Source organism: Notothenia rossii, assembly GCF_949606895.1.
Source record: "Notothenia rossii genome assembly, chromosome: 6".
Classification (NCBI taxonomy): domain Eukaryota; kingdom Metazoa; phylum Chordata; class Actinopteri; order Perciformes; family Nototheniidae; genus Notothenia; species Notothenia rossii.
Window position 1 is genome coordinate 57105172 of NC_136909.1, and position 12531 is coordinate 57117702.

A 12531-nucleotide genomic window follows, 5' to 3' on the forward strand; every position below is an offset into this window, starting at 1 on the left:
CAACAGCGGCATTTGTTTTCAAATTACCATGAACAGTAATTTACACACATTTGGCCAACTCCATAGGTACATGGAGTACATGGGAGTACATGGGTGTTCCCAAAAAAAGTTAGTTTAATCTTAATCTCTATTTAGTGCTCAATGCTGTCGGAGTGCACCGGAACGAACGCCTCGGTATGACGTTATTATGGCTGGCAAACAAGCCCAGGGGTCTCCTTGACATTTCAGTTATATCAATATGTTTACAGTGGTCCTAATTTGTTTTAATTGTATCCTGGTTTTAAACGTTAATATGTTTTGGATGCATATTGTTCTATTATTTGTTCAGGCTGTTACATACAATTAGCCACTGTTGCCACCTATATTATATATTATATTAATATTTGTAAAGCGGTCCTAATTTTTTTTGTTTTAATTGTATCCTGGTTTTAAACGTTATTAATATGTTTTGGATGCATATTGGTATTTCTTCCGGCTGTTAAATACAATTAGCCTCTGTTGCCACCTGCTGGTGAATAAATATTAAAATCAGCTAAAATTGACAACCGGTCCGCACATTTCTTTTATTGTATCTGCCGGTCCTTGGCACAATAAAGGTTGGGAACCCCTGCTCTAAACCAAGAACAGCTTTGTGGGTATTTTTGGGGGATAGGGACCGGGAGCTTAAACATATTTATCTACAAAAGGGACAGACAAGAATTTTCATGCAATAAGCATAATGCCCCAGAAGGATATTTCACAGATGAAACACTCCCTCTGGGAAAAAGCTAGTGGAGCAGAGATAATCCAATAGGTGGGTCAGGACTTTAGCTATCCACAAACTTTGCAAATAAAAACACATTTAATATACTGTACTGGTTACCATTAGATCGTATGGGGAATAGACTGGGACCACAGGGCACATTGGGTGCAGGAAAACTGGGCATATTATAATATATAATATCTCGTTATTCGCAAACTGATTATTATTATAAAGACACTGTTGTTGTGTATTGTAGAAGCTCTTATCTGGACATGGACTCACCCATACAGATGGCAGGTGGGATGCCCACACACAGCAGGTACTGGTAGATCATGAAGATGGACAGGAAGAGGCAGTATTTGGGCCAGATCCTGGCCATGGCTGCCCGCCGCCGCCTCACCAAGATGGCTACCAACCAGCAGCCGTGGATTATCACCAGGAAGTTCATCCGCTGGCCAATCACATTCACCGTCATCAGGAAGCAGATCTTTCAAAAGAGATCATTGTTATTTTACTACTTATTATTTTTTTTGCAGATAAAACTGTAATGTTTGGAAATATTTTAGTGTTGTTTCCTTTATTTACTGTCTTTTTTTTTTTTATTATTTCGAAAAAACCCTGGTAAAGCAAGGAAGTGATCTCGAGCAGCTACACTTTACCTCTAATCCGAACTTGTAGAAGGTGTAGTTGAGCAGGTACTTGAGGCAGGGGAGGAGGCCCTGGTCCAGAGTGTCCCTGGTGGCGGAGGGGAACAGAGCGGGGACGGTGGGGGGGGAGCGCTGGAGCTGACGGTAGTGATGGGCCTGGTGACGATACACTGTGGCCTCAAACACCAACAACATCAGCACTATCAGATGGTTCTGCAAAAGAGAAAATACAAATCAGTCAGGACACCAACTCAATCCTGAGTTCAAAAGAGAAGTGAAGGAAAACCCAAAACGATTTAGCACATTAGCAATACTGGTTCAAAAGTCTTAGTCAGTGGGTTTTTGTACGTGATTACACGAGTCTTTACTCAAACTGAAAGATTGACAATAAAGTTGACTTTGACTTATTGTTAGATGCATGAAATAAGGTATTTGGTTAACACACGCTGAAGAGATATTCACGTTTTTGAATGAGACATGAAATACTTCAGTAGATACCCCACTGGTGAATGTCCAGAGCTTCTTTGTGTCTTAAAAACAGCAGTTGCTAACAAGTAGCTGAATGAGACGACTAAACATCATCGTTAGCTTGTAGCCTTGTAGCTTAGCGGTTGTGATGCAACCCTGTGATTATGATCACCTTTTTCTATCCTAACGTTAGCTTATTAATAAGGTGTTAAAATGTGTACATGTGTTTGTCAAAGAGGAAAACATTTTTTCGGTCCAGCTCAAAACATAGACACTAAAAACAGCACATTTACTCATCCTGTGTCCAGAAACAGCGGGATGTCATGAACATACCTTGCTGTATCCCAGAACAGTCGCATCTTTCCTGATTCCAAACCATTTGGCTGGATCCACTGGGTCTTTATACAGGGAGGAGTTAATCATCTCCTCTGGCAGCAGGTTGGTTTCATTTGCTAGAGGCTGTGAGGGAAAGAAACACATGTATAAGCGGGAGAATCAACACCGTATAACCCCAGCTCCCACTGGATCACATTATTATCCAGTGATGAGTTCCTCTACAACACCTGCTGCCCCAGCTTGTGGGAGAAAAATCTATTCTATCTATTTTCTTTTGTATTGAACACATCTAGTGCAGAGCTGTTTCTTGAACAAAGAAGCAGGGTGTAACTTTCAGCCTTGAGCTGAACCGAGCAATGCTACAGTCCTGGCAGTCTCATAAATCACATATCTGTGTAAGGTCTATAGATAGATTATGACTGGATGATCAGAAACAAATGACACAAACCCTCCATGGCTCTGATGATGACTGCTCTGGTTTCAAAAGTCAAAGTCAGCTTTATTGTCAAAATTACTACATGTGTTATACATCCAGAAATCTCGAGATACCGTTTCCCGCAGTGTGACATATACATAAAACAAAACGGGCCTAGATAAACGGGGTATACAATTTAAATGTTAATATATTTTATTATTATTTGATTAAACTCAAACAGAAATCGTTGCAACAAGCAAGCAATATGAACTTCCTTTTTAATTTAAAATGACAGATACAGTACATTTAATGCAGTGGCAGCCGGCCCATAGGGGCGGCCCCCCCTCTTCCCACATGTTTGATTGTCATTAAAAATTCAAAATAAAAAAATATATATATTTATTATTATTTATTTTAAAGTAAATATTATATAGTTGACATCAGTAAAATGTATAATCTACAATAAAATCTTGTTTAAAATTGTGTTACGATGTCTAAATTTACTGATAAGTCACATGTTTCCTGCTTTGCCGCAGCGTGTATTATTACCCTCTCTCGTCTGGATTTAAAAAAATCTTGAAAATCTTGGAGGTGGGCGTGTCTGAAAGCTTGGGGATTTTTTGCGAGCAACGCGACCAACAACCAATCACATGAATATCCCGCCCCCGACATACAAAGCAAAAAACCCCAGGGATTTTATGCGAGCTATATATATATATATATATATATATATATATATATATATATATATTTGCCTGTTTGGGGAGTATATATACACACTCCCCAAACAGGCAAAAACCTACCAGTTTCACCCACTGTCTCTGCCACCTCCCTCCATGCCTGGTTCCTCCGGTTTGTATCCCGGTAAATAGTTACTGGTCGTAAAGAACCGGGTGATTTGCTACCGTAATTTCTCGTTTGGAATATGAGGAAATGAACTGCGGTATGAGCCTCCCAGCTTACACGCGGTTTGATTGGCTAGCGCTTGTACTGTCAGATTTGCATAAACGGGATTTGATTGGCTGACGCTTCCACCTCAGCTTCAAAAGTTGAACATTGCTCAACTTTTGAATCCTGAAAATCTTCGGTTTGCTTCCACACAATGCAGTTCGTCAAAAATAGAGGCAACGTGACGTCACCCCATTCAAAGTGAATGGGCAGAAGCGTTGGAAGATTTTTTTTAATGCTGCTGTGTGGACGGGCCGTAAGGGGCCCCCTAGCAACAAAAAAAAGAAATCCCAGTACACCGTCGCCGTGATAAGTATGTTTAATTAATTGTGTTAATATGCCTAGATTGCCTACTCTCTAAGTCATGCATTATATTATTTAGTCAATAATATAATACATTAACCGTGCTTTACCTGAACCTCACCATGACACTTGAGAGGACGGCAGAAATGTAATTTCCCGTGTTCAGTAAATGCAACAGAGGCAAGACACCAGACCAACCAGAGAGTTGAATGGAAATAAACATGTCTTATTGGCCAACAGTGGTTCTCAACTGGTTAGGCCTCGGGATCTACTTTTTACTTTGTCAATAAATCGCGACACAATATTTCGAACCACAACCTATTCAACAAAAAAATCGTGCTGTAATATATACGCTTTAAATTAAAGTGAAGTACAGTGCATATACAGTGGGGCAAAAAAGTATTTAGTCAGCCACCAATTGTGCAAGTTCTCCCACTTAAAAAGATGAGGCCTGTAATTTTCATCCTAGGTACACTTCAACCATGAGAGACAGAATGGGGGGAAAGAATCCAGGAAATCACATTGTAGGATTTTTAATGAATTGGTAAATTCCTCGGTAAAATAAGTATTTGGTCACCTACAAACAAACAAGATTTCTGGCTCTCACAGACCTGTAACTTCTTCTTTAAGAGCCTCATCTGTCCACTTGTTAACTGTACTAATGGCACCTGTTTGAACTCGTTATCAGTATAAAAAGACACCTGTCCACAACCTCAAACAGTCACACTCCAAACTCCACTATGGCCAAGAACAAAGAGCTGTCAAAGGACACCAGAAACAAAATTCTAGACCTGCAACAGGCTGGGAAGACTGAAACTGCAATAGGTAAGCAGCTTGGTGTGAAGAAATCAACTGTGGGAGCAATTATTAGAAAATGGAAGACATACAAGACTACTGATAATCTCCCTTGATCTGGGGCTCCACGAAAGATCTCACCCAGTGGGGTCAAAATGATCACAAGAACGGTGAGCAAAAATCCCAGAACCACACGGGGGGACCTAGTCAATGACCTGCAGAGAGCTGGGACCAAAGTAACAAAGGCTACCATCAGTAACACACTACGTCACCAGGGACTCAAATCCTGCAGTGCCAGACGTGTCCAGGCCCGTCTGAAGTTTGCTACAGAGCATTTAGATGATCCAGAAGAGGATTGGGAGAATGTCATATGGTCAGATGAAACCAAAATAGAACTTACTAGACACGTTTGGAGGAGAAAGAATGCCGAGTTGCATCCAAAGAACACCATACCTACTGTGAAACATGGGGGTGGAAACATCATGCTTTGGGGCTGTTTTTCTGCAAAGGGACCAGGACGACTGATCCGTTTAAAGGAAAGAATGGGGCCATGTATCGTGAGATTTTGAGTGACAACCTCCTTCCATCAGCAAGGGCATTGAAGATGAAACGTGGCTGGGTCTTTCAGCATGACAATGATCCCAAACACACCGCCCGGGCAACGAAGGAGTGGCTTCGTAAGAAGCATTTCAAGGTCCTGGAGTGGCCTAGCCAGTCTCCAGATCTCAACCCCATAGAAAATCTTTGGAGGGAGTTGAAAGTCCGTGTTGCCCAGCGGCAGCCCCAAAACATCACTGCTCTAGAGGAGATCTGCATGGAGGAATGGGCCAAAATACCAGCAACAGTGTGTGAAAACCTTGTGAAGACTTACAGAATACGTTTGACCTCTGTCATTGCCAACAAAGGGTATATAACAAAGTATTGAGATTAACTTTTGTTATTGACCAAATACTTATTTTCCACCATAATTTGCAAATAAATTCTTTAAAAATCAGACAGTGATTTTCTGGATTTTGTTTTCACATTTTGTCTCTCATAGTTGAGGTATACCTAGGATGAAAATTACAGGCCTCTCATCTTTTTAAGTGGGAGAACTTGCACAATTGATGGCTGACTAAATACTTTTTTGCCCCACTGTATCCCTTATATCCCTTCACAGAAATAAAGTATGCTTTAAAAAAAAGGTTTAATGAGATGATGGAAGCGGAACTGTGTAACATAAAAAAGGCACACATGCTGAAAACCCAACCCCAGATTTTTTGAAATACTAACATTATAAACTACGCATTCTGGTACATTCTGAGAAGAAAAAAAATAAATGTATTACTACCCGACATATTTATAATATTTTTTGTTTTTGTTTGTTTTTCACTTTGTTCTGACAGCTTGCTGCTCCTCACAGAGAGAAGAGTAAAGAGGAGAGAGTCTGTGTGAATTACTTTTTTGTGGGTAAGGGTCGACAACAAAGATGTTTTTTTTAGAAGATGATCACTACAACAGAAGTTTTCAAAACCGTTTATGGTCTCCGGTACTTCCAGTCCAACGCCTACGGCATGTACAGCGTTAGGAAATTGGGCCTTCAAAAGAAAAAAAGTTTGACTTTCCCCCCCAAAAAAAAAGAGATCTCACCCACTTTTGGGTCGCGACCGACCAGTTGAGAACCACTGGGCTAACAGGTACCTATCCTGTGAGCTCTGAAACGTGGGTTCGGGTTAGGGTAATGTTGTGAATCGAGTGGCCCATGGTGGTGGTGGGGTTATGGTATGGGCAGGCATATGGTATGGGCAGGCGTATGGTATAGGCAGGCGTATGTTATGGACGACGAACACAGGCCACTCGATTCACAACATTACCCTAACCCTAATCCTTACCCTCACCCTCACACCAGATACTGACTGGTTTTCGGATCCCCCCAGACCCCCCCAATAAAGCAAAAATGCATGTTTCAGAGTGGCCGTTTATTGTGGCCAGCCTAAGGCACACCTGTGCAATAATCATGCTGTCTAATCAGCATCTTGATATGCCACACCTGTGAGGTGGAATGGATTATCTCGGCAAAGGAGAAGTGCTCACTATCACAGATTTTTTCAGATTTTTGAACAATATTTGAGAGAAATGGTTATTTCGTGTATGTAGAAAATGTTTTAGATCTAGGAAGTTCATCTCATGAAAAATGGGAGCAAAAACAAAAGTGTTGCGTTTATATTTTTGTTCAGTGTAAGTCTGAAACCAAAACACATGAAGTATTGAAAAAAAACATTACAAATACATTGGAATGGAGAGAGAGAGAGAGAGACTCACCAGGCTGCAGTTACTGGAGTACTCTGCTGGGTTGACCACACTGAGCTGGTACAGCATCTTGCACATGATGATGACACACACCCAGGCTGTGGACAGACAGGAGGCCATGGGCCCGAAGCGAGAGAAGGGCATGGCCAGAGACCAGAGCACCACCAGGACCAGGTTCATCACTGAGGGCTGCACAAACAGAACACAAACACTTAAGTTGTATTATTATGGAAAACATATAGATCTGTGCAGATCATTCATCTCTGAGGCTCTGTGTTCCGGATACAGTGCTTTCATAACTCATTCACACCCTTTACAAGTTGCTCATCCAAAGGCAAGATTAGAGTTGTACTTATTATGTTATCCCTTACATTTTTCTCAAGTGCTATACTCAAGTCAAATGTTGAAGTACTTTATACCTCCATTCCACATTGGAACAGTTTTTACTTTCAGTATGCTACATTTAACTGAAATCTAATTATAGATTCAGATTATTAGCTAATACAAAATGTAAATCAACTAATAAATAAACTGGTATATAATTATAGGTTAAGATATCAAGCAGCAGCTCCACCTTTACCAGCTGTGATGAACACATTCATAATTGAGTCTACATGATTCAGAAATCAGCAGACAATTGTTTTACTTCTGGAATTTTAGGTACATTTTGTTGCCAATACTTATGTACTTTAGCTAAATAAGGTTTTGAATGCAGGAATTTCAAGTTTGTACTGCTGCTTTACTCAGGGAAAGGTCTGAGTACATTTCCCACCACAGGTTGTACGTAGCTATGTTGACTGGATGACTCTTATAGAAGAAACAAAACATTGATTAAAGTACGCATGTTAAGAAGATAAAGAGGTATCTGATTTTCTACACCATTTTATTAATATCTTTCTCTCTTAGATGTTACCTCCTCCAGGGACACCCACACAGAGAAGAAGGCCACCGTCTTGAAGATGTGGAGCTCCAGGAGCCTCCAGATGAACACTTGCACTTTGGTGAGGTTGTCAGAGAACCTTCTGGACAGAACCAGTATCCTGTCCATCACCAGACCCCACTTACTGGGGGTCAACTCCACTGAGAGGGGGAGAGAGGAGGAGGAGCAGAGACAGAGAGAGGAGGAGGAGGAGACAGAGAGAGGAGGAACATACATCAATGGAGGAGTCCATGACAGATTTAAACACCATCAAAAGTCATTTAAAAAAAGGATTTCATAAGAAAGAAACAACTCACTCCACTTCTTTCTGTAAATGTCAAATCCACCCTGACTCCATGACAGCAATCACTTCTTTCAGAACCAGCTGTCTTTTATTTATAACTTGTTTTATTTGATTCCAAAGCTTTATTTGACTAGTACACATTATTTGGGAGCCATCCTTTATTGTTTAAGATACTCAGTGAGCTGATGGATTGAATCTATGTTCAGATATTCAGGCTGTGTTTATGTTCAAACTTTGTCGTACATTTAATTACATATTTGTGTGAAAAAGTTGCATCGTAAGAAGAGTTTCTCTCACCTTCGTCTTCAGATTCCTCCTCCATGTTTGTCACCAGCTCCTCCTCTTCAAAGTCAGTTTGCTCAGTCCTCTCCACGCTCTTCTTCCTGGAGGAACATGCGATCATTAGTTGCTTTTAAATTAAACATTTTAGTTCCCAGGGAACACATGATGATGGGAAACTTGAGCATAAAAAGCAGAGGTATGAGTGTAGATCTCCATCTGTTGTTGTGACAGGAATATGGTGACCACATTCAGTCTGTCAGTGGCCTGAAAAGAGAACATGACGTTTGAAAGACTCAACTATGCTATTCAAATTCCTAGACATTCATTCATAACAAAAATCAAAAGCTTTGTGTGTGATAACATTCATTGGAATAATTACGACTATTTTTATGATCAAAATATTTTCAAAAAATTCAAAAATCTAAAGTAATTGATTATATGTATAATATGACCTCTGTCTGCCAAATGAATTTTACAATGCTTTGGTAAATGTTGCCATAAACAAGGACAATTCTGTCGCTTCTTTTAGCTGGAATCTTTTTTTTTTTCAAAGACTATAGGCGCAGTACCTTTCCCACAAAGATTCACGAGAACTTAGTTCATGAGAACTCTTTAGTTCTCGTGAACTAAGTACAGATCGCGTTCACACCGGAATAAGTCCCTGGGGGAGGATTAGGCATTTCAAGACGCTGAGGTCACTGCTGCTGCTGCTTTGGGTTTACTGGCAGGCCGCAAACAACTTCACGGCGTATACTGCCACCCGGAGTCCCCGGCCGCAAGTCCCCGGAGTTGTGGACTAGCTTCAGTAGAAGCTGCTGGGACTCCCAGCAGCTTCTACTGAAGCCTTCCGAGTAAATCGCCAGAGCGCCGACACCTCCTCATCTCGTCCGCTCCCATGTTTTCTTTTGTGTTGCCATAAGTTAGTCTCTCTGCGTTTGTGTGCTGGGCTAATGCTAATAATGCTAAGGCGAAGATAATAAAATGGCGGCTTCAAAAAACTTTTTGGGAGTTTGCAATCAACAGGGACGGAAAAGGGGGTAAAAGGGTTCTCATGAACACATTTTTGTTCCGGGTTTTTTTGGTGTGAACGCAACATTTCGGAACTATATATCGGAAATAAAGTGGGAAAAGTAATGCGGTGTGAAAGCGCCTTATGTTTGAGGTCTCAACTCCCTAGCTCTGCCTAATGTAATACTGCTTAAAATCTCATTTGCATCCCACACATGTTATTAGTTTTATACAGAAGTAATTGGCAGAAGAAGAAAAGTCATTCACATGCTGATATGACGCAGTGTGAGGAGTGTTTAGAGAGTGTTACTTGTGTATGGGTGTGATGTGCTCCAGGTCGGTGATCCTCATGAAGGGCTTGTGGAAGTAGTGCAGCTGCAGGATGCAGGCCAGCAGGAAGAAGCCGGGGATCAGAATACTGCTGAAGAGCTCTGAGAGAGCGAAGGTCTCCAGACCAACGGCTGCCAGCCTGAGGAGGGGGGGAGGTTAACATTATATACACTTATCACTTCAGTTTGTATCTATCTTTGTCCTAAATGACTGTTTAGACAGCCTCCGTTTGCTTTGTGGTATGTTATAGGGCAGGGATCACCAACTACATTTGTCCAAGGGCCCAAATTATTCCTAGAGGCACTTTTGGGGGCCAGCTATTTTTATATAGCCCTGAATTTTGAAGTTGTAGACCAGGGGGGATGCTAGTGGAGCACGCTCATGTACTGTCAAGTCGCCGGAGTAGTGGGGGCTACTGCTACCGAAGGATCACTTCTTCTTCAGGGCAGGGAAGGCTACGCAGTCAGGGGCGCCACCAGGGATTTTGGGCCCCATGAAAAGATATCACATTGGGCCCCGCCACCAGGCACAGGCCACGCCAACCAAGCACAATTGCTGTAACCACACCTCCAGAACCCAACCGACTCATTTATGATTTAGATAACTCTACCTTTACAGGCTTGTATCTATCTTGCAGTCCAATACTAACCCCACAATATTTACTGACACTGAGCGGTGAAAATATAACACTGTGCAGACTGCAAATTCTACTGCAACATTCTGCTGCAGTAGAATTCTCTATTTGATATAACACTAACATTCCTGACAATAGACCTCAATAGTCATCTTTTATGGTGTACATGCCTTTTTAATAACATTTTTGAATGGAACATTCATAAATCAAAATAAATATAACTTGAAGGTGGGGTAGGTAATTTTGGAGAAACCAGCTCGAGTGCGCTGGAATTTGAAAGTACACAACCGGAAAAAGTCTTCCACTTCCTTACAGAGCCCCTCCTCCAACACACACAAACATGCACATGACCAATGAGGACACGAGATAAGTTTGTACACAGATGGAAGGCTGACAGGCAGATAGGCCATCCAGTTATTTTAGCCGGGCCGGCTAAAATGATTGGTCGTGCTTTTTACAGCACTACGGCTTCCACAGATGAAATTTCTTTATGGATTTTTTGTCAAAGCACTTAAGATATTCATTGCTATCGGGATGTTAAGAGCATTCCATGGAATATAACAAAAAGTGTATCTCTTAAGGGTGTAACGGTTCACAAACATTTCGGTTCGGTACGTACCTCGGTTTTTAGGTCACGGTTCGGTACGTTTTCGGTACAGCAGAAACAATTATCACAAAACAAAACATTTATTATTATTACACTGTGAATAATGTATTCACTCAAATAAATACAAAATATAATAAAATAAACATTAAGGTGCAGCATTTCGATGAACTGAAATAATCTGTATTTGAACTGTATGTGCTAGTACCTAAGCAGCCAGTTTGACATTATGACTTGCTTGTCATTGTATTTTCATGTTTTTTTAAAGAAAAATGAATTTGCTTGCCGAAAGGGCAGATCTGTTGGCACTAACAATGTCTCCTGCTGTGGAGAACACCCTCTCGATAGGGACAGAGGTAGCAGATACAGCCAGGTAGCGCTTTGCTAACATGGCAACATAAGGATATTTGGCGTTTGTAATAGCTTTGGCTAACTTTTTGCGAGTGGTGGAGGCTTAAATGCTAGTGGAAGTTGGGTTTGCACTTCAGTCTTTTTTCTTTTGGTACCGGACCGGTACTAACGGTGATCAGACCCGGCGTCATGGGCGGGCCCCATGGGGCCAGGCCCGCCCATCCAGGATTTGGGCCCGCCCATCCAGGATTTGGGCCCGCTGTTTTAATCAGGGCTGAATACAACATTTTCATTGTTTTATTATTATGTTTATTGTTGTTATCTGTAGGGCTTTGTCCTATATTTATTTTTGTTTTAAACTATGTTGAAAGATTAGTTTAATATCATTTTTTTTATTTTGCTATGAAATTCTGAACGAAAGGCTGCGCGCGAGACTGGTTTTTCGCTGGGTTGAGTCGTGTGGGTTTTTGAGTGAGATGCGGGCACAGCAGCCTGTCAGTTTACTCTTGCTAGGTTAGTTTGGCTATTATCATTTATATTTATCTGCAACAATGGATATCAGGAATTGGTTCATGAAAGGAATATGGCAACTCAGCGCCAGATGCAGGCACATCAGTTACGTTACCAACGAGCTAGCAAGCCAGCCAGGGACAAGGGAGGCTGGCAATCAATTATATTTTGAAGAGAAATTGACTCAAGCCGGCTCTCTCACAAACTCCTGCTCTGTGTGCAAACAGCCCGCTGCACACGCTCTCTGCCTCTCTCTCTCTCTCCATCGCTCAACCTCACTCCACCTCTCCACCCTGCGTGCTTGCCCAAGTTGGCACAGCGTTACAAATGTGCCACAAAACCAACCAATGGATGTAGCCTATAATAAGACCATCAACAGCCTTATGGCAACCTAAAACCCCTCTTTTTCCATAACAACAATTCACGAGCGCCTCCCCCCCCCCCCCGTTGACAATTCAGATTTCCCGGGAAATGTAAGTTTCGGGGTGGGCCCGCCCTGGTAAATCAAATGCCCGCCCAGAGACGTATGTCTGCCGCCGGGTCTGCCGGTGATATTCACGTTCGGGTGATGCCTTTTCAAATGAGTGTGCATTGCAAGTTTGATGTATTGCCGGCCGCGTAACCAATTGTAGTTGAACAATGCCGA

At 41.7% G+C, this 12531-nt stretch overlaps 1 protein-coding gene across 1 annotated transcript in view; it reads right to left on the reverse strand.

Annotated features, from left to right (window-relative positions):
* piezo1 (piezo type mechanosensitive ion channel component 1 (Er blood group)) overlaps positions 1–12531 on the reverse strand; it is a gene marked incomplete at its 3' end in the record, with an annotated part of 119827 nt that overhangs the window by 32176 nt on the left and 75120 nt on the right. Inside the window, exons 16-22 of the mRNA XM_079689930.1 lie at positions 9767–9925; positions 8464–8549; positions 7857–8023; positions 6956–7132; positions 2191–2316; positions 1402–1602; positions 1025–1229 (exon numbers count right to left, since the gene is read on the reverse strand). Coding sequence (XP_079546056.1) covers positions 1025–1229; positions 1402–1602; positions 2191–2316; positions 6956–7132; positions 7857–8023; positions 8464–8549; positions 9767–9925 — 1121 coding nt within the window. The remainder of the gene's footprint in view (positions 1–1024; positions 1230–1401; positions 1603–2190; positions 2317–6955; positions 7133–7856; positions 8024–8463; positions 8550–9766; positions 9926–12531) is intronic.